General features: G+C 57.7%; 1 protein-coding gene across 1 annotated transcript; it reads left to right on the top strand.

Moving 5' to 3' along the window:
* The first annotated feature begins 13951 nt into the window (after positions 1-13951).
* SNX12 (sorting nexin 12) lies at positions 13952-23302 on the top strand. The gene is made up of 4 exons (XM_084638777.1): positions 13952-14154; positions 18855-18950; positions 19248-19372; positions 21022-23302. The coding sequence occupies exons 1-4, from the start codon at positions 13987-13989 to the stop codon at positions 21122-21124; spliced, it is 492 nt and encodes a 163-aa protein (XP_084494903.1). The 5' UTR covers positions 13952-13986; the 3' UTR covers positions 21125-23302.
* Positions 23303-27013: the final 3711 nt, after the last annotated feature.

Below are 27013 nucleotides of genomic sequence, written 5' to 3'. Positions count from 1 at the left end.
GCTTGGGGAACTACAGCTCCCGAAATGCCCCGCGACAGCCTCGTGATGGGCTCCCCTCACACAGCAGAGCGGGCCCTCCCGAGCGAAGCCGGGCTCCCCGCCCCCCGGGCCAGCGACCCCCCCGCCGTGCCCCCTCCGCTCCCCCCGGGCCAGCGACACCCCCGCCGTGCCCCCTCCGCTCCGCTCCCCCCGGGCCAGCGACCCCCCCGCCGTGCCCCCTCCGCTCCGCTCCCCCCGCGCCAGCGACCCCCCCGCCGTGCCCCCTCCGCTCCGCTCCCCCCGCGCCAGCGACCCCCCCGCCGTGCCCCCTCCGCTCCGCTCCCCCCGCGCCAGCGACCCCCCCGCCGTGCCCCCTCCCCTCCGCTCCCCCCGGCCAGCGACCCCCCCGCCGTGCCCCCTCCGCTCCCCCCGGGCCAGCGACCCCCCCCGCCGTGCCCCCTCCGCTCCCCCCGGGCCAGCGACCCCCCCGCCGTGCCCCCTCCGCTCCCCCCGGGCCAGCGACCCCCCCCGCCGTGCCCCCTCCGCTCCCCTCCGCTCCCCCCGGGCCAGCAACCCCCCCACCGTGCCCCCTCCGCTCCCCTCCGCTCCGCTCCCCCCGGGCCAGCGACCCCCCCGCCGTGCCCCCTCCGCTCCCCCCGGGCCAGCGACCCCCCCGCCGTGCCCCCTCCGCTCCCCCCGGGCCAGCGACCCCCCCCGCCGTGCCCCCTCCGCTCCCCCCGGGCCAGCGACCCCCCCGCCGTGCCCCCTCCGCTCCCCCCGGGCCAGCGACCCCCCCCGCCGTGCCCCCTCCGCTCCCCTCCGCTCCCCCCGGGCCAGCGACCCCCCCACCGTGCCCCCTCCGCTCCCCTCCGCTCCGCTCCCCCCGGGCCAGCGACCCCCCCGCCGTGTCCGCTCCCCCCGGGCCAGCGACCCCCCCGCCGTGCCCCCTCCCCTCCGCTCCGCTCCCCCCGGGCCAGCGACCCCCCCGCCGTGTCCGCTCCCCCCGGGCCAGCGACCCCCCCGCCGTGCCCCCTCCCCTCCGCTCCGCTCCCCCCGGGCCAGCGACCCCCCCGCCGTGCCCCCTCCCCTCCTCTCCGCTCCCCCCGGCCAGCGACCCCCCCGCCGTGTCCGCTCCCCCCGGGCCAGCGACCCCCCCGCCGTGCCCCCTCCCCTCCGCTCCGCTCCCCCCGGGCCAGCGACCCCCCCGCCGTGCCCCCTCCCCTCCGCTCCGCTCCCCCCGGGCCAGCGACCCCCCCGCCGTGTCCGCTCCCCCCGGGCCAGCGACCCCCCCGCCGTGCCCCCTCCCCTCCGCTCCGCTCCCCCCGGGCCAGCGACCCCCCCGCCGTGTCCGCTCCCCCCGGGCCAGCGACCCCCCCGCCGTGCCCCCTCCCCTCCGCTCCGCTCCCCCCGGGCCAGCGACCCCCCCGCCGTGCCCCCTCCCCTCCTCTCCGCTCCCCCCGGGCCAGCAACCCCCCGCCGTGCCCCCTCCCCTCTGCACCCCCCGGGCCAGTGCCCCCCACGCCGTGCCCCCTCTGCACCCCCCGCGCCAGCGACCCCCCCCACTGTGCCCCCTCCCCTCCCCTCCGCTCCCCCCGGGCCAGCGACCCCCCCCGCCGTGCCCCCTCCCCTCCGCTCCCCCCGGGCCAGCGACCCCCCCCGCCGTGCCCCCTCCGCTCCCCTCCGCTCCCCCCGGGCCAGCGACCCCCCCACCGTGCCCCCTCCGCTCCCCTCCGCTCCGCTCCCCCCGGGCCAGCGACCCCCCCGCCGTGTCCGCTCCCCCCGGGCCAGCGACCCCCCCGCCGTGCCCCCTCCCCTCCGCTCCGCTCCCCCCGGGCCAGCGACCCCCCCGCCGTGTCCGCTCCCCCCGGGCCAGCGACCCCCCCGCCGTGCCCCCTCCCCTCCGCTCCGCTCCCCCCGGGCCAGCGACCCCCCCGCCGTGCCCCCTCCCCTCCTCTCCGCTCCCCCCGGGCCAGCAACCCCCCGCCGTGCCCCCTCCCCTCTGCACCCCCCGGGCCAGTGCCCCCCACGCCGTGCCCCCTCTGCACCCCCCGTGCCAGCGACCCCCCCCACTGTGCCCCCTCCCCTCCCCTCCGCTCCCCCCGGGCCAGCGACCCCCCCCGCCGTGCCCCCTCCCCTCCGCTCCCCCCGGGCCAGCGACCCCCCCCGCCGTGCCCCCTCCCCTCCCCTCCGCTCCCCCCGGGCCAGCGACCCCCCCGCCGTGCCCCCTCCCCTCCCCTCCGCTCCCCCCGGGCCAGCGACCCCCCCCGCCGTGCCCCCTCCCCTCCGCTCCCCCCGCGCCAGCGACCCCCCCCGCCGTGCCCCCTCCGCTCCGCTCCCCCCGGGCCAGCAACCCCCCGCCGTGCCCCCTCCCCTCTGCACCCCCCGGGCCAGCGCCCCCCACGCCGTGCCCCCTCTGCACCCCCCGCGCCAGCGACCCCCCCCACTGTGCCCCCTCCCCTCCGCTCCCCCCGCGCCAGCGACCCCCCCGCCGTGCCCCCTCCCCTCCGCTCCCCCCGCGCCAGCGACCCCCCCGCCGTGCCCCCTCCGCTCCGCTCCCCCCGGGCCAGCGACCCCCCCCGCCTTGCCCCCTCCCCTCCCCTCCGCTCCCCCCGGGCCAGCGACCCCCCCCGCCGTGCCCCCTCCCCTCCGCTCCCCCCGGACCAGCGACGCCCCCGCCGTGCCCCCTCCCCTCCCCTCCGCTCCCCCCGGGCCAGCGACCCCCCCGCCGTGCCCCCTCCCCTCCCCTCCGCTCCCCCCGGGCCAGCGACCCCCCCCCGCCGTGCCCCCTCCCCTCCGCTCCCCCCGGGCCAGCGACCCCCCCGCCGTGCCCCCTCCCCTCCCCTCCGCTCCCCCCGGGCCAGCGACCCCCCCCGCCGTGCCCCCTCCCCTCCCCTCCGCTCCCCCCGGGCCAGCGACCCCCCCGCCGTGCCCCCTCCCCTCCCCTCCGCTCCCCCCGGGCCAGCGACCCCCCCCGCCGTGCCCCCTCCCCTCCGCTCCCCCCGGGCCAGCGACCCCCCCGCCGTGCCCCCTCCCCTCCCCTCCGCTCCCCCCGGCCAGCGACCCCCCCCGCCGTGCCCCCTCCCCTCCCCTCCGCTCCCCCCGGGCCAGCGACCCCCCCCGCCGTGCCCCCTCCCCTCCCCTCCGCTCCCCCCGGGCCAGCGACCCCCCCCGCCGTGCCCCCTCCCCTCCCCTCCGCTCCCCCCGGGCCAGCGACCCCCCGCCGTGCCCCCTCCGCTCCCCTCCGCTCCCCCCGGGCCAGCGACCCCCCCGCCGTGCCCCCTCCCCTCCGCTCCGCTCCCCCCGCGCCAGCGACCCCCCCCGCCGTGCCCCCTCCGCTCCGCTCCCCCCGCGCCAGCGACCCCCCCCGCCGTGCCCCCTCCGCTCCCCCCGCGCCAGCGACCCCCCCCGCCGTGCCCCCTCCGCTCCCCCCGCGCCAGCGACTCCCCCCGCCGTGCCCCCTCCGCTCCGCTCCCCCCGCGCCAGCGACCCCGCCCGCCGTGCCCCCTCCGCTCCGCTCCCCCCGGGCCAGCGACCCCCCCCGCCGTGCCCCCTCCGCTCCGCTCCCCCCGGGCCAGCGACCCCCCCCGCCGTGCCCCCTCCGCTCCGCTCCCCCCGGGCCAGCGACCCCCCCGCCGTGCCCCCTCCGCTCCGCTCCCCCCGGGCCAGCGACCCCCCCGCCGTGCCCCCTCCCCTCCGCTCCGCTCCCCCCGGGCTAGCAACCCCCCGCCGTGCCCCCTCCCCTCTGCACCCCCCGGGCCAGCGCCCCCCCCGCCGTGCCCCCTCTGCACCCCCCGCGCCAGCGACCCCCCCCCACTGTGCCCCCTCCGCACCCCCCGCGCCAGCGACCCCCCCCCACTGTGCCCCCTCCCCGCTATGCTGGCCAGCGACCCCCCCCCGCTATGCCCCCGCCAGGCCCATGTGCGCCCTCCCCCACCACACTCTCATGGTCCTCACCTGCCTGCCATACCAGCCAGCAACCCCACCCACCATGCCAGGCCCATATGACCCCTACCCCACTGCTCCCCCACATCGCCATCTTGGGTGCGCCCCACCTGACTGTGCCAACAATCTTAGCAGCATCCCCTTGGCCCAGCTGTGCCAGCCAACGTGCAGGGGTCACACTCCACAGTTCGAAGTGAGGGGGCTCAGGGGTTTTGCTGATTTGTGTGGGGAGAGGGGGAGAGACAAAGCACACAGAAAGTGAGAACACGCAGAACAGAAAGAGAGGCAGAGGCAAAAAACAAGAAAGCCAAGCGGTAGCGTGTGAGCCCAGCGTGACTGTGGGAGAAGCTAGAAAGTGTGTGTGTGGTTTTTTTTTTGGGGGGGGGGGTGAGAAAACCTGGATTTGTGCTGGAAATGGCCCACCTTGATTATCATACACCTTGTAAGGAGAGTGGTCACTTTGGATGGGCTATTAGCAGCAGGAGAGTGAGTTTGTGGGGGGAGGGGGCGGAGGGTGAGAAAACCTGGATTTGTGCTGGAAATGGCCCACCTTGATTATCATACACCTTGTAAGGAGAGTGATCACTTTAGATAAGCTATTACCAGCAGGAGAGTGGGGTGGGAGGAGGTATTGTTTCATGGTCTCTGTGTATATAATGTCTGCTGCAGTTTCCACGGTATGCATCCGATGAAGTGAGCTGTAGCTCACGAAAGCTCATGCTCAGATAAATTGGTTAGTCTCTAAGGTGCCACAAGTACTCCTTTTCTTTTTGCAGATACAGACTAACACGGCTGTTACTCTTGAAACCTAGAAAGCTTTTGGAACTACTGGCAAAAAGGCCTGGAGTTGTAAGCTAAGAAACTGTTCCTTTTGTTCTTGGTTCCTCTTGCATTTGGAGAAGCAGGACTCTGTGCATTTCTTGTAAGTAAACAAGCTTGCGTCAAAGAAAATATCAAATTCCTTCAATTTCTGCTTCCAACTGGAACATTTCCAAGGCCCAGAACTGTGAGTAGTGGCTCAGGTCAAAAAGGAGCCATACTATTTAGTATTCTCACATATGTTGCCCTCTGCTGCACAGCATCTAGCATTGCAGTCCCTTGGCTAGCCTCTGAACTAGGTTTATAACTTGTCTTGGTCCATGAAAAGTGTGTGTGCAAGAAGCAGGGCCACTCATGACAGAACGGTGCAAGGAGAGCTATAAACCTAAAACTGACACGGGAAAGAACATCCAGACAAGACCATCCAATACACTGTCCCAAGAATCAGCAATCCAATGCTTCATCCTGGACAACTTCTAACCCACAAAAGAATATTGCTAGGAACAGATGGGTTACCTCTATGTGCCAATAGCCCTCTCTACCCCACCCCCACTACACACTTTGTGATTCAGTCACCAGGACCTGACACGGGCTAATAACTCTACTAATTGTCCCAGCTTTTCGAAACTGTTCCACAGATTATCCCATGTTGTTCCAATATATACATACAGTTGTTCCATCCTACACGCACACATGTTTATGCAAGTGAGCATAAACACACATGCCTCTCTTTCCCTGTACCACTTCATTCCAAATCAGGTCTAATACTGTTCATCTTAATGACTTACATAATTCTCTGCCAGAGCTTTGCCACCTAGATATCACTGGGACCTAAGAAGCCTCCAACATTTCACTGGTTCTAGTTTTTCTTTTTAAGTTGTGCCAAAGGGTAGATCTAGGGCTCCTGCACTTCCTAAATTCCCCTACATCTCGCTTCTGCGTGATATGTTCCAGTTAGGTGAACCCAGGATCACTATTACACATGGGCACCAAACTGAAGGGATGCAGGACTGAAGGGACCAGTGAAGTGCATAGCTGTTGAAACACCCATCAGGCGGTAATTAGCAAGCTGGCCAGATCTGAACCAATGACACGAGTTCTTGCATTGGTGAAAGACTTTGAATACCACCATTACCACAAGCACTTCAGTCTCATTCCTGTGGCACTCTGACACATGCTGTTATATTAACTGAGTTGGAATAAAGGGGCCAAAGTGTTAACATAACCCAATCACTGCCCAACTTTAAGTGGTGCTAAACAAGGGTCAGGGTGTAGTAAACAGAGATCTCAGCCTGCTTAGTACCATGGCAACACATAATTACAAATCCTTTTAACCTATTAAAGATACAGACAAGGAAAAGCAATAAAGAGTTTGAAATGTAAAGTATTAAATAAGGCTTTAATTTTAACATCTCTTCATAGGTGCTGGAACTAGGGGTGCTGGGGGTGCTGCTGCACCCCCTGGCTTGAAGTGGATTACATTATCTACAGGGTTTATAACTTGGTTCAATGGCTCTCAGCACCCCCACTGTACAAATTGTTCCAGCACCCCTGCATCTCTTGTTCCCTTTCCCTTCAATTGGAGAGACTTTTTAGAAGTCTCTGGCACTCTTGTAGATGGCACCAAAGATCGTGATAGCTGTCCTTTGTGGGAAAGGAGAAGAAGTTAATTGAGATGTGCTGATGCTGTTGTTGCTGCTGCTGTTAAAGTCTGATCCCATTTCATCCCCAGTGGTATTGGAATTCAGCTGGAGGTAACTTTATCTGGTCCCTCTCTCTTTAGCTTGGTCTGGTTAGGATGTCTCTCAGGATCACTGTCCCAGGAAACAGTGGGAGTGGCAGCCATGATGGTGAATCTCACTCCAATAGCCTCCCTTTGTCTTTCCATATTCTCCCCGCAAAGTCTCTTGCCTTAAGGACCCACAAAGGGACTGGGGTGGAATAGCCCACACCTTTATTATTTTGTCCAACAATTAGGCCTAATATCTGCCACACCAATTCTAATTAATTTCTGGTTCACATCTCTTTTTACAATTTCAACATAGTCCTTTAATTATATCAATGTGGCCTTTTTCGTTTGGACTAATTTAGTCTCTCTATCTGGTTTCTTGCACCTGTTTATAACATTCATTACTGAAAATGCCATGACCTACTTTCCATCAACAATTGTTGTATTACAAGTTACAGTAACACGAACTCTTACGTACTTTTTACAATTGAGCTTACAATTAGGTTAAATTTGCCAGCCCAATTATCACAAAAGTGCCTAGAACAAGCTTTAATTTCCTATATGCCATTCTCTTAACACTTCTTCAAAAACTGCTGAAACCCACCTATTCTGGGAAGCATTCTGGCCGTCATAACCATTGCTTCAATCTGTCTGTTCTATATTGACCTGCTTTCTGCTTTTAGATTGTAAGCTATTTAGGAGGACATTTATTTGTACGGCATAGATCACCTTATGAAAAAGAGCCTTTTACCCTTATGTACACATGTCACTATGGAAACAATGAATAATAGTAACAGCATCAGCAGCAGTAGACATTCGAAAAACTAGCTCCCCAGCACAGGCAGAGACCTCCCTGGGGATTTTGGTAGACTATTAGAAAAGGAATTGGTTAGCACAGACCCCAGACTGACCAGTCTGTATGTGTTGTAGACCGCATTGTCCTGCACAGTACTCCTTGTATCTTTAGGACCCACTGTGACAATGGTGCCCGCGGGAGCCAGCTGGGGTCACTCAATTAGGGTGAACTGCAGACAGAACAGGGCAGACAAACTGCAAAAGCTGGTGGAAATTTCAACACTTAGATTTACCCAGCCAGCACAAAACAGCTTCTGTAGTACCTCACTGGTTACTCAGACATCCAAACAACACCGTTCCCTTAAAGTACCCAGCCTCAGGCCTCCAGCCAGACACATGTCAAACATATGATGATAGAGTCTGAAAATTTTATTTCATCATATAAAAGAGAAGGTTCTCCTGACCCCAAAGGACCAAGCCCAAAACCCCGGTCAAATGATAACTTAGATCTTACTCAAAATACACGCTTAGTGCCAATTCTTATTAACTAACATTTATTAAAAAAGAAATGAGAGAGAGAGAGTTGGTTAAAAGATCAATATACAGACAGACTTGAATACAATTCTTGAGGTTCAGATACAGAGCAGAGATGAGTCTGTAGTTGCCAAAAGTTCTTTTAGAAATAGTCCATAGGTTATAGTCCAATGTCTCAGGGTGACTCCAGTCAGTGACTGGTGATCTCAGTTCTTATGGCTTAGGGTTTTCCCTTGAAACCCAAAGCAGATCTGAGATGAAGAAGGATCGTGTCCTAGGGTTTTTATACATTTCCAGCAGCCTTTTGGCCTGAGAAAACAATATGCTCAACCCTCCTTCTCCCAAACATCATGGCAATTAGCATAGGGTAATTTATCCATTAAACAGTTCAGATACAGGTTACTACAACCTTCAAAGAGACATATAGACAATAATGCTATTTCACTCAAGTGTCTTCCTAAACATTAGAGGGGTAGGCGGGTTAGTCTGGATCTGTAAAAGCGGCAAAGAGTCCTGTGGCACCTTATAGTCTGTTAGTCTATAAGGTGTCACAGGACTCTTTTCCACTTTTCCTAAACATTAATACTCCCTTTTTGATCTTTGAATCAAAGCCATAGTAATAGACAAGACTTGTTTGCTTATATCACAAGACCTGAGCAAACAGCTATCCTTCTATCTCTAACAATGCAGGCTTGCATTTCAAAGCTCTATTCATTTACATATCTTCCTAACAAGTCTTTAAAGTTCAGCCATGGGTCATGTCAGTCTGTGAGTTAATTAACTCTTTCTGGCCCTGCGTCACCTTTCAATGAGATATTATATTACACTCAGAACGTCACACCCACCCTGCAGCTGACTCTGCATGGATGGAGCACTGAGCCTGCTCAGAGCCCTGGTGAAGTCACCTGCAGGATTGGGGCCTTCAATTGTATGTTCTATTCTTTGTTGAGCACATCATAACTGTCACGGTTACAGGGCTAGCTGCATTTCAGCCCCCTCCCTGGTCTTCCCTCTTGCCTGGAATGGGATTCATGCAATTCTCCCACTCCAGACTGGACAGCGGGCTATAGACCTCATGTATCCACCGTGCTTCCTTTTTTAAAGGGTACACTCAGGGCACAAGAAACCCACTTTACCTACAATACTGCAGTCTGGGAATGGGCTGCTTCATTCAACTACATAGTGACTCATGGGAGGGACACAAAGGGGGCACCAGCTAAAGGGGGGCACGTGACTCCTCCCCAGCCCAGGACCCCCGGGCTCTCCCCATTCCCTCCCCATCCCACATTACCTGGGGGGAGGGGCTCTGTCTGCTCCAGATACCAATTTCTGAGTCGCAGGGCTCTACGGAGCTGCAGCGGCGAGAGGAGCAGAACGTGGGGCCTTCGGGCGGCCCCACATCGGCAGCTCCTCCAGTGCAGTTGTGTAACCTGTCCTCCGGTGGGGCTGTACAGATCCCAGGAGGCACAGCTGCGCCGGAGGTGCTGACGGCGTGGGCCTGCCTGGGAGCCACACATTCTGCTCCTTTCGCCGCTGTGGTTCCCTGCTGAATGTGCCCCCCCCCCCCGGCATCTGGGGAAGGGCATTTGGCCCTTCTTCCCCCCCCCCATGTGTCGCCTTGGCACCATGTCACTACACTTACCCAGCCTGTCCAACTGGGTTTGGTACCTGCAGTTCCTCCCCCTCTCAGGAGTCTGTGACCAGTGGCACAGGGTGACCAGACGGCTGTCTTAAAGTAGAACATTACTTAACAGAAGGAACAAAGCAATTAGAGGAAAGGAATTTAAAATAACATGGTCCACACACATCAATCTTACCTAAACTATTGCCATCCCCTGATGATAGCCTGGATAGGCCCAGCCTCTTCAGCCACTGCAGCCAGTGTCTGTGTCAGACTGGTTTCCCTAATCAGATCCCCAATGTCTAGGAAGAGCAGCTCCTATTATCCAGGCAGAGTCCCTTTGTTCTTGTCAATTCCGGGCTTTGGTGATGTTTGTCCAAACCAGTTTGGAAACCTCTGCTGGCGGTTGAGCCAGATTCCTAGAGCCAATGGCTCTGACATTGTCCAATAACAATCCTCGAGAGTTTGCTGAGTATATCTTGAGCTATTCTTCCTTCCTGCTTGTTTTCCTTGGAGACCGCTATTAAACTAGCCCCGTATAGTCATACAAAAACATCCCAATACCCAGGTCACATATGGTATTCATCAGGTATTACAGAGCAGCTCCACATCCATCTCAACTGCAATAAGTCATTACAATCACTAAACTAATACATATTGCTTCGTGTTCTCTGCTTGTCTGACAGGGACCGCAAGTTATTTGGGGCAGGGTCTGAGTGTCTTAATATTTGTAAAATGCCACGTATAGTCCCAGAGCTGTCTAAATAAATAAAATAAGATAAAGCAATAATAATAATCATAATACTGATGAGGTTCTTTGGGCCTTATCGTTTCCATAGGTGACAAATGTGGCAGTCTCCATGGGGTGTCTCCGTCCAGTAGAGGTCATAGTAGGTGGGGATCTTGGTCCCATTGGGTTGTACGCATCATTGCTGGAATTAGGAATGTAGGGGTGCTGCCGCATACCCTGGCTTGAAGTGGTTACCATCATATGCAGGGTTTACAGTTTGGTTCAATGACTCTCAGCACCCGCACTGTACAAATTGTCCCAGCACCCCTACATGTATGTGGGGTCTCTAGTCTCATAAGGGGTGAAGGTGGGCTTGATCCCATATATGGTGTATGTGGGGTTATTATGGGGTTGTCAGTCCCACGCATCCTTATGTGGGGGTCTCGGGACCATATGGGCTGTATGCAGGGCCAGATTAATGCAGGGACTTTAGGGGCTGCAGCCCAAGGTGCCAGGCTAAGGGGGGCCCTGGTGCAGCAGGGCTCAGGCAGGCTGCCTGCATGCCGTGGCCCCATGTCGCTCCCGGAAGCAGCTGGCTGCTGTCATGTCTCTGTGCCCCCAGCTGTGGGGGTGGTGCTTGTGGGCGCGGGCAGCACACAGAGACACGCTGTCCCCCTCCCTCCACTGATGCGCAGAGATGTGCCAGCAGCTGGCCGCTTCCAGGAGCAGCATGGGGCTATGGCAGGCAGCATGCCTGAGCCCTGGTGCACTGCCTATGGTGAGAGCCTCCCAGCTGGAACCTGCACCTTCCACGCCCTCCTGCACCTTGCACCCCTCCTGCACCACAACCCCCTGCCCCAGGTCAGAATCCCCCTCCTGCACCCAAACTCCCTTCCAGAAATAAACTAATATAACAGCTGTTTTAAGGTAAGAAGTAGGCTATTTTGAATTAACTATATTCTACATGTTTTAAGACTGAAATGTAACCACAGAACATCTTTATGTTCATTAAAAGGCAAGTTTAGTATTGCATTAATAGCCTCAATGCCATAATTGTGATCGTTTTGTTTAAAATTAGGAAAAAGATTTGTATACAGAGGCCCACAAAATCTAATAGCCCCAGGCCCACAGGAGAGTTAATCCGGCCTTGGGTGTAGGCGGGATCTGCATGGAGGTCTCAGTCCTATATGAGTTTGTGTGGGGTCTTGAGCCCAGGCAGGGTATATAAGAGATCTGTATGGGAGTCTCAGCCTGTACGGATTTGTGGGGGTCTTGGGGCCATATGGGGTGTGTAAGGGATTTGTAGAGTGACCAGATGTCCTGATATTATAAGGACAGTCCCAATTTTGGGGTCTTTTTCTTATATAGGCTCCGATTACACACCACCCCCTGTCCCGATTTTTCACACTTACTGTCTGTTCAGCCTAGGGATCTGCATGGGGGTTTCATCCCTGTACGTGTTTGTGGGGGTCTTGGGCCCAGGCGGGGTATGTGAGGGATCTGCACAGGGGGCTCAGCCCTGTCAGGGTCTGGGAGGTCTGGGGCCCAGGCGGGGTGTGTGAGGGATCTGCAGGGAGGGCTCACCCCGTTTGGGTTAGGGGGGTCTGGCCCCGGAAGGGGGTGAGGGATCTGCGGGGGGGCTCAGCCCCGTTCGTGTTAGGGGGGGTCTGGCCCCGGCAGGGGGTGAGGGATCTGCAGGGGGGGCTCCGCCCCGCACGGGTTAGGGGGGTCTGGCCCCGGCAGGGGGTGAGGGATCTGCGGGGGGGGCTCTGCCCCGCTCGGGTTAGGGGGGGTCTGGCCCCGGCAGGGGGTGAGGGATCTGCGGGGGGGGCTCCGCCCTGCACCGTTAGGGGGGGTCTGGCCCCAGCAGGGGATGAGGGATCTGCGGTGGGGGCTCCGCCCCGCACCGTTAGGGGGGTCTGGCCCCGGCAGGGGGTGAGGGATCTGCGGGGACGGGCTCCGCCCCGCACGGGTTGCGGGCTCTGGCCCCGGCAGGGGGTGAGGGATCTGCGGGGGGGCTCCGCCCCGCACGGGTTAGGGGGGTCTGGCCCCAGCAGGGGGTGAGGGATCTGCGGGGGGGGCTCTGCCCCGCACGGGTTGCGGGCTCTGGCCCCGGCAGGGGGTGAGGGATCTGCGGGGGGGCTCCGCCCCGCACGGGTTGCGGGCTCTGGCCCCGGCAGGGGGTGAGGGATCTGCGGGGGGGGCCCCGCCCCGCACAGGTTGCGGGCTCTGGCCCCGGCAGGGGGTGAGGGATCTGCGGGGGGGCTCCGCCCCGCACGGGTTAGGGGGGTCTGGCCCCGGCAGGGGGTGAGGGAGCTGCAGGGGGGCTCCGCCCCGCACGGGTTAGGGGGGTCTGGCCCCAGCAGGGGGTGAGGGATCTGCGGGGGGGGGCTCCGCCCCGCACGGGTTAGGGGGGTCTGGGCCCGGCAGGGGGTGAGGGATCTGCGGGGGGGCTCCGCCCCGCACGGGTTGCGGGCTCTGGCCCCGGCAGGGGGTGAGGGATCTGCGGGGGGGCTCCGCCCCGCACGGGTTAGGGGGGTCTGGCCCCGGCAGGGGGTGAGGGATCTGCGGGGGGGCTCCGCCCCGCACGGCTTAGGGGGGTCTGGGCCCGGCAGGGGGTGAGGGATCTGCGCGGGGGGCTCCGCCCCGCACGGCTTAGGGGGGTCTGGGCCCAGCAGGGGGTGAGGGATCTGCGGGGGGGGCTCCGCCCCGCACGGGTTGCGGGCTCTGGCCCCAGCAGGGGGTGAGGGATCTGCGGGGGGGCTCCGCCCCGCACGGGTTGCGGGCTCTGGCCCCGGCAGGGGGTGAGGGATCTGCGGGGGGGCTCCGCCCCGCACGGGTTGGGGGGTCTGGCCCCGGCAGGGGGTGAGGGAGCTGCGGGGGGGCTCCGCCCCGCACGGGTTAGGGGGGTCTGGGCCCAGCAGGGGGTGAGGGATCTGCGGGGGGGCTCCGCCCCGCACGGCTTAGGGGGGTCTGGCCCCGGCAGGGGGTGAGGGATCTGCGGGGGGGGGGCTCCGCCCCGCACGGGTTGCGGGCTCTGGCCCCAGCAGGGGGTGAGTGATCTGCGGGGGGGGGGCTCCGCCCCGCACGGGTTGCGGGCTCTGGCCCCATCAGGGGGTGAGGGATCTGCGGGGGGGCTCCGCCCCGCACGGGTTGCGGGCTCTGGCCCCAGCAGGGGGTGAGGGATCTGCGGGGGGGGGCTCCGCCCCACACGGGTTGGGGGGTCTGGCCCCAGCAGGGGGTGAGGGATCTGCGGGGGGGGGCTCCGCCCCGCACGGCTTAGGGGGGTCTGGGCCCGGCAGGGGGTGAGGGATCTGCGGGGGGGGCTCCGCCCCGCACGGGTTGGGGGGTCTGGCCCCGGCAGGGGGTGAGGGATCTGCGGGGGGGCTCCGCCCCGCACGGGTTGGGGGGTCTGGCCCCAGCAGGGGGTGAGGGATCTGCGGGGGGGGCTCCGCCCCGCACGGGTTGCGGGCTCTGGCCCCGGCAGGGGGTGAGGGATCTGCGGGGGGGCTCCGCCCCGCACGGGTTGCGGGCTCTGGCCCCGGCAGGGGGTGAGGGAGCTGCGGGGGGGGGCTCCGCCCCGCACGGGTTGGGGGGTCTGGCCCCAGCAGGGGGTGAGGGATCTGCGGGGGGGGCTCCGCCCCGCACAGGTTGCGGGCTCTGGCCGGGCGGTTCCATGGGAGGAGGTCGGGCCGAGCGCTGCGCGGGGTCGGGGGCGGCGCGGGGCCGGGGCGGGGGGCGGCGCGGGGCCGGGGCGGGTGACGGCGGGGGCGGCCGTGCGGGGCGGGGCGGGCCGGGTGCGTATCGCGGCGCGGCCGGGCGGGGCTCGCTGGCTCCATGATGGCGGACGCGGCGGTGGCCGATACGCGGCGCCTCCACTCCAAGCCGCAGGACCTGACGGACGCCTACGGGCCGCCCAGCAACTTCCTGGAGATCGACATCTTCAACCCGCAGACCGTGGGCGTGGGCCGGGCGCGCTACACCAGCTACGAGCTCCGCATGCGGGTGAGGGGCCGGACGCTACAGCCGGCGGGAGGGGCCGGGCGCTACAGCCGGCTGGGGGCCCCGCGGGAGGGGGAGGGGCCGGGCGCTACAGCCGGCGGGAGGGGGAGGGGCCGGACGCTACAGCCGGCGGGAGGGGGAGGGGCCGGGCGCTACAGCCGGCTGGGGGCCCCGCGGGAGGGGGAGGGGCCGGGCGCTACAGCCGGCGGGAGGGGGAGGGGCCGGGCGCTACAGCTGGCGGGAGGGGGAGGGGCCGGGCGCTACAGCCGGCTGGGGGCCCCGCGGGAGGGGGAGGGGCCGGGCGCTACAGCCGGCTGGGGGCCCCGCGGGGGAGGGGGAGGGGCCGGGCGCTACAGCCGGCTGGGGGCCCCGCGGGGGAGGGGGAGGGGCCGGGCGCTACAGCCGGCTGGGGGCCCCGCGGGGGAGGGGGAGGGGCCGGGCGCTACAGCCGGCTGGGGGCCCCGCGGGGGAGGGGGAGGGGCTGGGCGCTACAGCCGGCTGGGGGCCCGGCGGGGGAGGGGGAGGGGCCGGGCGCTACAGCCGGCTGGGGGCCCCGCGGGGGAGGGGGAGGGGCCGGGCGCTACAGCCGGCTGGGGGCCCCGCGGGGGAGGGGGAGGGGCCGGGCGCTACAGCTGGCGGGAGGGGGAGGGGCCGGGCGCTACAGCCGGCTGGGGGCCCCGCGGGAGGGGGAGGGGCCGGGCGCTACAGCCGGCTGGGGGCCCCGCGGGGGAGGGGGAGGGGCCGGGCGCTACAGCCGGCTGGGGGCCCCGCGGGGGAGGGGGAGGGGCCGGGCGCTACAGCCGGCTGGGGGCCCTGCGGGGGAGGGGGAGGGGCCGGGCGCTACAGCCGGCTGGGGGCCCCGCGGGGGAGGGGGAGGGGCTGGGCGCTACAGCCGGCTGGGGGCCCGGCGGGGGAGGGGGAGGGGCCGGGCGCTACAGCCGGCTGGGGGCCCGGCGGGAGGGGAGAGGAGGAGGGGCCGGGCGCTACAGCCGGCTGGGGGCCCTGCGGGGGAGGAGGAGGGGCCGGGCGCTACAGCCGGCTGGGGGCCCCGCGGGGGAGGGGGAGGGGCTGGGCGCTACAGCCGGCTGGGGGCCCGGCGGGGGAGGGGGAGGGGCCGGGCGCTACAGCCGGCTGGGGGCCCGGCGGGAGGGGAGAGGAGGAGGGGCCGGGCTGTGGGTGGCGGCCTCTGGGCTGGGACCCGGCCTCCTCCTCAGGCTCCCAGGCAGCGGCACCGGCCCGCTAGGGTCCCGGGCGTCTCTGCTGTTGCCCAGGCTGAGGCGCCCCCCGGCCTGGAGCCCCCCTGCGGCTCCCAGCCTGGGGGACGGGCAGATGCCGGGCAGCTGAGAGCAGACAGAGGCAAACCGGCTCCCGCAGTCGCCCTTCCCGGGCCTGCGTCGAGCCGGTGCTCTGGGCAGCCTGGAGCGGACGCCCGTGCCTGGGGGAGAGGCCGGGGCGGGCGCTTATCCAGGTGTGTGGCTGCAGGCAGAGTGACAGATCACAACCTCCGCACGCCACCCTGCGGGTAGGGCCTGCCACCCTCTGTGTCTCTGGGAATTGCTGAGCGCCCTTGAGGTGCTGCTGTGTTATAAACCAGTGGTTCTCATCCAGCAGTCCAGGGGCCGCGAGCGGGTTTCAGGTGGTCCTCCAAGCAAGGCCAGCTTTAGACTCACTGGGGCCCAGGGCAGAAAGCCAAAGCCCCACCGCATGGGGCTGAAGCCCGGCGCCCTGAGCCCCGCTACCTGGGGCTGAAGCTGAAGCCTGAGCAACTTAACCGGAGGCACTGTGGCATGGGGCCCCGGGCAGTTGCCCTGCTTGCTACCTACTAATGCCGGCCCTGCCTTTTAGATGCGGAAAACCAGTTGTTGTGGCACAGGTGAGCCATGGAGTTTTTATATCCTGTTGGGGGAGCCTCAGAAAGAAAAAGCTTGAGAACCCCTGTTAAAAACAGTACTTGGAGCCTCATACAAGGACCCCAAAGGGTCCCTTGACCTCCTTTCAGCAGCCTTTGGGATGACCAAGCTAGCCTCTCATTTTCCAAGTGCAGACTATAAAGGGAATGCTGTTTGGAGTTGGGACGACAAGGTTTTCTGCTTCCTTTCTAAAACAGTCCTCTGCAGCGGCTTCTAGTGAGCCAGGCCCTTGAATAACACTGGTCTCTGAATGCCCTGTACTTGAGACAGAACCCACAGGGGGATGTCTGCAGTGGGAGGCTGGCTTCCAGCTGCTGACTGGGTAGAAAGGCTCATGCCAGTCAAGCTCAAGCTGGCATGCTAAAAATAGCAGCGTGGACGTTCCCGCTCAGGCAGCATCTCAGGCTCTCCAGCCCACCTGACCCCCTGGCTCTGAGTGTGGGCGGCCGGGATTTGGAACCCCGTACTGTCCACACCACTATTCTTTACGTGCTCGCTCGAGCCCTGCCAGCCTAAGTCTGTCTACCTGGGCTAGGAGGTTTGCTCCCAGCAGCAGTGTAGACAGACCCACAGAGGCCTGGGCCATTTCACTCTATTTTGTTGGGTCGCATGGACCTCTGTCTCTCAAGCACATCTGGCTGCATGTTGAACTGTGGGAAAAGGACTCAAGGTCAGAGTATGTCTACAGCCCAGTCCTGTCCAGGGAAACAGGCTTTATCATCTTGTTGGCATGGCTGTTTTCTGACTTGAGCGTAATGATGGAGGTGTAGGATCTTACCACATCCTTGCCTTGGAAGTCTGCAACCCAGTAGAAACCCCAGTCTGACCTCAGAAGGGTTGATCAAGGCCCCTGGAATTACCAAACTCTGAGAGGGATACACCTACCATATCTAACAGAGGATTCCTGTCCAGTGCTGCAGAGAAGGTGGTAAATCCCAACATGCTTGCTGGATCTCAAGAGGAAAGAAAACTTCTTGTCTCCTCACCTCTACATCCCACGAACTTGGTGCAGTCTTACTCTGTATATGTGAACAAGAATGGTGGTGGTGAAGCACCAGGTCCTGCTTAGGTCCAAAGTCAGTGGTTTTATGTACTCACCAGTCCCTCTTAAGTGGATTCTGCTGGCAACAATGAGTCCAAGTGCAGCCACTGTGTGCCCCTCCGTGGTGCGGGAATGCCTCTTTATGTAAGTCGAGTACCACTGGCCTCTTGCGCACTGCTCGGAAACCGAGACAGGTGCTCTGCTGGGTCTCCAGGGGCATTTGCTCCAGTTGGGGCAGAGAAGAGAACAATATTTAGGGGAGGGGGACTTTTGTTGTATCTTGGCTAGCTGCTAGTTAACAGCCTTCCTAGGTAACTGGGTGCTGAATCGCCTTTGTGTTCAATTGCCAATCTAATTACCTACCAATTGTCGACAAACTCGAGTCCTAAAAACGGATATGCTTATACAGACGAGTAGTGCAGCCCTAGAGGTTGTGCATTACGGCCTGCGTAATCCGTATGGCTGAGCACTCCTTGCGGACTCAACGTCCCTTTGCCTGGTCTTCCCCGGGGTGGTGAGCTCTTTGGGGCAGGGTGTCCTTGTAAGGTGCCATGCATCCCCATGGTGCCATCGGTAATAAGGTCGACTGAGAAGCTCCAAGCTTCCCCTGAAAATTTACATAATCCCACAGGAGAGGGGAGTACGTTGTGCTTGCACTCGGTGTGGTAGGTACTTTCCAAACCATGGAAGATACAATCCCTGTCCCTTAGAGGCTACAGTTTGTCCTCATTAGCTAATTTTACTGTCCTCCTCACACCCTACATGACTGACTTTCCATCTGAGGATTGGATGATGATATTCCCCACTCCCACAAAAAACTGTCATTGTTGGCTCTTCAATCAGCTAGAGGTGGCTGCTAGAGAACAGTAGGAAACTACCTGCAGAGTTTCTCTCTGCAGTTCTAGTCCCTGGTGGCACCATACTCGGTCCCAAACAGATGTACAGCCTAAAAGCTGATCAGAGGCTTTAGTAAGAACTGTTTAAATGTAGCAGCAACAGGTTTAACATGAGGGTGTATCATAATTAACATAATAACATAACATAGTTAACATAATCACCAGGTGAGAGATCAGACTTCAGGGCTAATGCAGCTTTGGGAAAATTCCTACAAGCTCCTGGCTAGATCCAAACTACACAGGCTAAACATGCAGAAGCCTTTCCTTGCAATGGGGAGGGTTGCTACTGCTGTTTGGAAATCTTAAAGCAAGGTCTCTGCAGCCTGTTGCTTGGATGTAGTTGGGGATTAACCTCCTTCCTCAACCCCTCCAAAAGGGTTGTACAGTCTGGGGTTGTGGTCTACTGCAGTGCAGAATGGCAGTGCGTATCCCTCTGCAATGCTGCCTGGAATTCATAAGGGTGAACATCTGAAAGGGGTGAGGCCTAGCCTTTTCTTGTAATTACAAATAGCACATGCAGAATGGTAGCATAGGCACCACCAGTGCCCCCAAAAGGGAGACCGTGCATCTGAAAGCATAGCTCACGGAGTGTGAAGGACACCGAGGAGAACAGTTCTCTCTTCTCTGCCCAGAGTAGTCTCGAAAACACCTGCTTTTTTCTGAAAAACCACAGGGAGGCTTGCAAATGTTTTCATGTATTGCAGCATTCTATGCACTCTTTACTGACCTTGAATGCCTCGAGTGTCTAGAGGTTTCAGGCCTCTGAATGCAGCTCTGCAGACTTTAGTAGGACGCAGTAAAGTCAGCCTGGCTTCTACAGCAAACTGCAAATTAACAACCTCTCCTTTCTTGCAGACAAACCTCCCTATCTTCAAACTGAAAGAGTCTTGTGTGAGGAGGCGATACAGTGACTTTGAATGGCTGAAGAATGAGCTGGAGCGAGACAGTAAGGTGAGGGCCTCTGCACACAGACCTATTCCTGTTACGCCAATCCTGCTCCTGAACAGCCCAGTTTTAAACAGCTTGGGCCTATGAGAACAGTCTGTGCAGACCTGCACAGAGAGGCTGCTGTGGGTGGCCATCCCGGGAAATGAGAGGCGCTTCCGGAATTGACAGCCTTGCTTTCCCAGCAAGCTAGCGAATGGTGTAGGAGCGCCGCCTGTGGGTCGGAGGGGACCACTGTGAACGCTTGAGGGGCCTGTCCATTCCTCCTCCTCCTCCAGCTCACGCTGGCGTGTGTGTTCTTAGATTGTAGTACCACCACTGCCCGGAAAAGCCTTGAAACGACAGCTTCCATTTCGAGGAGATGAGGGGATCTTCGAAGAGTCTTTCATTGAGGAGAGGAGGCAGGGATTGGAACAGTTTATTAACAAGTAAGCTTCATGTCCTGGGCTTGCCCTGTATTTGATATGCTGGTTAATGGCCCTGGGAACAGGGACGGGGAGGAGGGCTGTCCCAGTGTCAGTTCTGGAGTCTTGATCCACTTCCGCCCCCCACGCACCCACCTACCTCAAGTCTCGCCCTTCAGCCGCCGTCGCTCCGACCGGATGGTCAAGTGGCAGCTCTGAAGGCAGCCCTTTGTAAAGGGAGCACTGATGTGCAACACAGGGCTCCCTTTGTTATACCAGTAAAATAAAAACCAGCAGGGTCTTATTGAAGGGGAAAAGGCAAAATGCCACAGTTATTGTGAATACAGAAAGAATCATAGTAAGCAGATATAGCTATAACATTCCATTCAATTTCATATTCATTCACACACACGCACGTTCTGCAAGGTTGTAATCATAGTTACCAGCCTTAGAGTTGCTCGTGCCAAGCCACTGGCCAGGTGGCCTGGACGTGAGGAGGGAGCAGGGCCTTGTCAGATGCTCCTGGAAGTTGGTTTGCAGAATGAGACCCCAAAGTTCTCACTTTCTAGAGCCTATTTTTACTTCCTATGCCAGTCTATGGGAATTGCTTCATCATGCTGTTGCTGAATCAATAAGCAGATGGCACATTCCTGACGGCTCTGTGCTGCCAGATGTTATCTTGTTCTTTGGTTTTCCCATTCTTGAGGCTGTTGGGTGGATTCCAGTCTGCCCTCCGGGGGTCCTCTGGTTGTTTCCACTTGACGCCTTCTTCAGCCCATGGACACTGGATTCTTAGGCTGGCACCTCCCTGATCATTCAGTTATTATCCACACCAAGCATCCATCCACATACATCCTCTATCTGTATTTTAATCACAATTGTTAACAAAGCGAGATGAATACAACAAAAGGGCGGGGAGTCTCTGTGTGTTGTTTCTGTTGTTACAGAGTATTGCTTTTTGTCTCTGTGAGTAGTAGTTGTTACAAAGAATTGCTTTGAGAACAGACTCTCTTAGAATGTACTGACACAATTAGCAGCTTGCAAGTTTCACACAGAGGGAGAGAGACTGTACCAAAAACCAAGAGACCTCTTAATTAGTAATATCCTGGAATTTAAACTATGGGGAATCAAACTCATTTGTGATTTTTAATACAGAAGTTCTTTAATATGATCCAACATCTTCTCCTATGGGGGCTCAGGGCAATGCATCTGCAGCACTGTTGTCCTGAGGGAGAGATTGTTTAGATACTTTTCCGCACTTCAGTGTGGCACTGAAGTGTGTAAAATCCTGGGCCTGCCATCTTCCTCTTGTGCTAGTCTGGTATCATGAGGCTGCAGAGCTGACCATCATTGCTGTTGTCACGAGCAATTCTGTCCTCCTAGAGCTGATTGTCTGGCAGTGGATGTATTGGGAGTGGGGAGATGAGTTATGCACCTGCCCCTCTGTCCTTAGCAGAGCTGATTAGGTGCATTGTCCATGTGTATAGAATCTGACTCTGGCAACATGTGTAAGTGCTGCAGCTTCTCTCTTCCTCTGCCCCGAATGGGAGTGGAGTGGACCCTTCACTCTACGTGGCTCTGAGGTCCATAAAGGTGTTTTCCTTTATTCTCTTAAGATGGTGCTCCAGCTGGTGCATGTGTGCTAACCTCCGCTCCTCCCTGTTCCCTTGCAGAATCGCTGGACACCCGCTGGCACAGAACGAGCGCTGCTTACACATGTTCCTGCAAGAGGAAACTATAGATAGGAATTACGTCCCAGGGAAAGTCCGTCAGTAGGAGATCCTCATGCTCTGTCTTCCTCCATTCCACCCACCCTTCTGCAGAAATGACATTTATTTTTACACTAAATCGGTCTCTCCTGAACCAGCTTTTCCTCTCTGAACCTCCCCGTTTGTCCAGCATTTTTCTTTTTTGTATCTGGCAGCAGTGTTGCGTTCAGATGAGCTTTGATATCTGCCAAAGGGTGTGAAGATTTAAGCCATGAATCTGCTGTTGTGCACCCAGTGGCAGGAGTGAGTAGGTGTGAGGGTGGGGCACGAACTGTCTTGGGGCATTATTACAATGTGACTAGGCTGCCTCTTCCCTGTGAAAAGGGGTATAAGATGTCCTTCCAGCCTCGTCCTTCACCCCCCGTCCATGCGGCCTCAAGCATTGTAAAGAACACCAGAGCAGAACAGTGATTGTCATATAGGTCAGTGACTGCAGCAAGTTTTAGGATGTTGGTAGGGTTTAACCAAAAACTGAGCAAGCAGGTGCCAGGTAGGATGTCCAGTCTCTTCCTTATCCCCACAATAAATCCCCTTCTACCCTGCATGAAACCTTCATCCTGTGCTGTCTGCAAGTGCTGAGACCCAAGATTCCTCTCTGACCCTGCTCCAGATCTCCTGCATTACAGGCCTGCTCAGCATAGCCGTGTTTACCCCTCTCCTCTCTAACATGCTGCTGGCAGCTTTGGGGGTGTTTGTACTGTCAGTGCGTTCTCTAGGTGCTCCAAGAGTGCAGCCTGGTGGTGGTGTGAGGGTGGGTGGAATTGGGCCTGGGCTGCCCAGGTAGCAGGGCACGGACAGCTGATGAGTCCAGAAAATGCCACAGCTTGCTCTTGACTGGTACGGCGCAGAGGGTGTCAATAGAGTTGCACTGGCCTTGTCTCTCCAAAGACCTGGCTCCCATCCCTGGACCTAGAGGGAAAGGTCCTGCCCACCACTGAGAAGAGAGAATGGGAGCGGGGAATAGGGCACAGTTACTCCCAGACTGCGTAGTGCTGAGTGGCTGCCATTTCGCTCCCGTGCAGAAGCATTCCAGTCACCTGAATCTGGAGGCAGGAGATTTGTGACCAGTAACCTGCACTGGAAGCCTGCCTTTAGAATGGCAGCACAAGTATCGGCCATCCTCAGCCCTTCCTTTTCATGCCTCCCTTGCCCCCCATGGTGGCCTTGCAGGCCAGGAATGCTTTTGTATGGGGGAGAAAAGACATGGGAACTAGTCAAGTAGCTGCTCTTTAAAAGCACTTTCCTTTGGTGAGAGGGTGCAATGGGCTGTGAACTGCTGATGCACCACAAATACACATTCCCTTGGAGTAACTGTAAAAGATGAAGTTGAGCTTTTTGCTCAGGGGTTCCCCAAAAGTCAGGCCCAGGATCACCATTTGCTTTGTAGTGTCACTAAGAACTTAGCAGAGGAGGTAAACTCTGGGGAGAGTGCGCTATGTCAAGAAGCACTGAGTGTCTTGGTTCTAGAGGGAGGCATTTCCTAAGTTCTCGGAGTTGTTTCTGTGCAGTGACCTGTCCTCTTTCTGTCTTCACAAAGAAATGGGATGACTAGGTCCCCCACTGTATCCACAAAGATTCCTGCCAAACTTATCCACAAGGGCGTCCGCTATTCCTCGTGTTTGTGAATTTTTTTCTAGTGAGGAACTTGTCTCGGGGTGGAATGGGTAAAGCTGGAAAAACCCAAATGAAGAGTGAGTCACTGAAGCAGCCCGGAGAGAGCTGCTCCTAGGAGTGACACAAATTGAGGAGTGGCTGATGCAAAATGTACATGAAATATAATCCTGGCACTGGATTCAGAGCCAGCTTGAAAGGTGGATCTTTGACTTGTAATGCAAACAAGGAGAGGGTTCCAGAAGGAGATTGTGGAGTCTCTAGGTCTGCTCCTTTCCTCTCTGAACTCTGCAAAGAAGCACTCGGCACTGACCAGTTACTCTGCTTTTTGGATTGAAGTGGCATATAGGTCCTGCCTTGCTTACTTTTTGTTGTTTGAAGCAATCTGCTGCCTCTTTGATCTATATTAGTCACTTTTTAAAAACTCCCTTCATGCACAAGTGCTGAGCAATTGAAGGCTGTTTCTGCTGTGTATATATCTTGATGTGGGGCTTTAATTCACAAACTGTCTTCATTCTGCTGTCTGATAATGTAATGTCCAAGTTCTGTTCATATTAAACCACTGTGAAGCCAATACGTCTGCATGTTGTGACCCGTGGAAAAAATGGGGGGGTTCTTCTAAATCTGTTACGCGATGCTTGTGAAAATGGAAACTAATAGCACTAGTTGGAGCCCCAGTCATAGTTACGGCAGGCTCGGTGAGCTGTAGGTCCCCCAGGTGTCTAGCCAGCATGCCTCAGTCACAAGCTCCACTGTGCTCCAGTTGGGTGAATATCCGCTGTTATGCTGAACTGGACAGTATATTTGCAGTTGCTGCTAAGGAATTGGTTGGAAACTAGAAGTCCTCACGTGAAACTTCTGTCCATAACAATGAACTGAGCATAAGTCTCTAGAGGCAAAAAGATCTTGTACTAACCTGAGTCATCCTGTTTACTAATCGGTTTAATTTGATACTGATGTTGATTGTGCTTGTATTGGTCAATGACTTGTCTAGGTTGCATGCAGGATGAGGTAGACGTAGGTGTACTTACCAGATCACAAAGAAGGAACCCTAGGTTCCTATAGTTCTTTCTCAGCCTTCTGGAAGGATGACCATTTCTCCATAAGTGTATCCAGAAATGTGATGCTTCTGCAAATGGATATATTCTGGCCTTTGCAGGCAGACAAGCGACTGGTTCTTCCTAGTGCTAGACCCAAATGTTCAAAATCATGGCTTTTTTTTTTTTTTAGGCTTGACTCATAAGGTTCTTTCCTTTTTGATTTTTAGGGTGCCCTTGGCACATATATTCAAGGTTTCCTCTGCAATTGTGAGGATGAGAACCCTCAATTTTTCTTTAAATGAAAGCTGAGTTGGCACACTGTGACTTATTCTAACTGTAAGTTTGTAGGGATATGATCAATTCAGACATGCCCTATTTTGTGTAAGAACCAGAGAAATAAAATTGCTTCCATAACTGAACAATGAAACAGCAGTTTAGAAATCCCTGTGTCATCACTGCAACTGAGGGTGAATCTACTTGTATGGATTTTAATTTTCAAAGACGAGAAGAAAAGTAAAGAGTATACATGGGGATAAACCAGATGCATTTTAAAATTTTCTCTTCTAATCTAACCTTACAATTGAGAAGGACACTTGAGTACTATATGAGTAAGAGTAGACCCCTGAGGACTTATCTACACTGGGAAACATGAGCGGGGGTTTAGCAAAGGGTGTATGTACTAACTTTGACCCAATTAGGACCGTTTCACTAGAAGGGTAGCATTGCGATTCCCTTTGCTGTAATGGAGCAGGTGGAAGTAAGCACTGGGGAAGCCTAGCAAACATTTTGTCCTGTTTGAGGGCAGGAAAGGATGTGTAATGTGCACTTGCAGGGAAAAGGTGGAGGATAGGTGGGGAGGAATAGCTAGTTTTCTAGCGTAGGTGAGCGTAAATGGTTAAACTCTAATCTCTTAATAAACTAAATTACAACAGCTTTAAAAATCAGCTCCCTCGGGCTCCCTTTCAGCGAGGAACACCTGTCAGGGGCCTCAGACAGACAAAAGGACAGCGAGTGAGCTGGTGGCACTATCTATAGCTAAGATTGCCCGACACTGAAGATCAGTTACAGCTTTGCCCAGCTTTTCCGTTCAACATGGAATTTTCTATGCTAGGTGGCTGCCTCAGGGCAAATTTTCTTTGGAAAGCTTCAGCAAAAATGATTCAGCCGTTTCTGAGAATGAGATGGGGGGAAATATACTGTTTTGCCCACTTTTTTTTAAACAGCCATTTACCTAAGAAACTCTGGTGCCTCTATGTTTTGTAGGAGGGTCTTGAAATTTGGCAGAAGGGGTGCCATGGTATGCGTGCCTTGTGCTGTTCCTGAGGAAAAACTACCCAAACTTGACCAAATTATCAGCACTGGTGGAGGGGGATCTGCTTTGCACGCAGAGACTTGTTATAAGTGTGTAAAGCTCTTTGTTTTTTGTTTTTACCAAAATATTCCTGGATTTTACAAAAGCTACTCTGTACTGATTTTTTAATATGAGAATTTCAGACCACTCAAGTATAAAAATAGTGATAGTTAGGAAAATCAGATAATTACATTCATTAATAAATGAGTCTGTCTTTTAAAGCAAGGGAATATAGTGGAAGATACACACATGCAAGCAAGCAAGCATGCATCTGTGTAGGTACTGATAATGTACAGTTCATGAAATAAACCACTGCCTTAAACTGCTTTTACTTCAGTACTCTTCCTTTTCTCTGTTGCTTTTTCTATCTTCTTATCCCCTGATATTTACCTAGAACACTGTGATGTTATTTTTGTGCACAGATTTTCACCTGTTTTTTGGTAACAAACACCAATAAGTTCCCAGGAAATGTTAAAATAAAAAAAACAGAATCTTAGGGATCAGATGAGGAGCTCATTGGAGAGGTCTGGGACTGGCTGGGCAAGAATATTGGAAGTGAATGAGGAGTCGGGGGCCAGGACAGGAGCTTGGGACTGGCTAGGCAAAGATATTGAGGTCTCTAGTAGATGGGAGGGGACTGAAATTGGATAAAGGCAGGGGGAAGATTGAACCAGGGAGACTAGGAAGAGAAGACTTGGGGAAAGATAGGGTGGAGGGGATGGGCGGAGGTCCTATTGGAAAACCCAGGAAGTGGGCGGGCACAAGTCCACCCACTGCTAAAGCCCTCTCCCCCAGCCTAATGGGACCAGGAACCAACTGATTATGGGGAACAACTAATGAAAAACAGGGATCAGAGTGAAGGTCAGAGGTTCAAAATAAGGATACCGGATGGGGACACTGAGCAGAGAATGCCAGCTGTGGGGACCAGGGCCAGAAGAGTCTGTAAACACTAGACCACATACTCCTCCAGAACCTTGAGCCTGAATATTTCTCTGCTGTCAGCAAATATCTGTGGAAACTCCATGGCAAAGTGTCTCATCCCCCTCCAGTGCTGGTCTACCAAGAGGATGACAACCTATACCTGCTGTCAGTTACTCTGTTAGCTCAAGTAGCAAACGTCTGTGTGGTGGATCTAAAGGTTCCAACCCTGCTGATCACCCTTCCATGTGATGGAATTTGGTTGTTTTAAACCGCAGAAATTACATTTAAGATAAAAGAGAAAACAGGTTAAGGTTTCGCTGTCAACCACTTGACAGGAAACACCAGGATTACGCTGGTTTATGATCACACTGCTTTTTCCACAAGACCCTGCTTCACTTAGTGCACAGGCTGGGCCTGCTCTGGGTCTGAATCAGTGTAGTAAAGGTAGGACCCTGCCTCATTAGTTGCAGAAATTTGAAGGTGTGTAGCGAATGAGGAAGAGAAAGGATAGTCTCATGGTTGAGGCAACTGAATGCTGCCTGGGATACCTGGACTTTAATCCTGCCTCTGCCATAGAATGCTTGTGCGTGATGCTGGGTAAATCACTTAACCAAATTGTCACAGGTGGTCACTAACTGGGAGTTCCTCAATTTCATGGTGCCCAACCTGCTAGCTTGGGCCAGATTTGGTGACGTGCTAAGCACTTTCAGCTGCAAAGAAGCAAGTCACCTGCCTTTTGGCGGAGGACGGCACCCCTCTCATAGATCCGGAGGAGATGCGTGGAAGGGACAGAGCCTTCTACGCTGGCCTCTTCTCCCTGGATCCAATGGACGCCAATGCTTGCAGAGTGCTCTGGAATGAACTCCCAACGGTCAACGCGGGCAACCAGGACCAGCTGGAGCTGCCTCTCACTCTGGCTGAGTTCTCAGAAGCCCTCCATCTCATAGAATCATAGAATATCAGGGTTGGAAGG

This window comes from Lepidochelys olivacea (assembly GCF_965140295.1).
Source record: "Lepidochelys olivacea isolate rLepOli2 genome assembly, chromosome: 9".
Taxonomy (NCBI): domain Eukaryota; kingdom Metazoa; phylum Chordata; order Testudines; family Cheloniidae; genus Lepidochelys; species Lepidochelys olivacea.
This window is presented reverse-complemented; position numbering and strand designations above follow the sequence as displayed.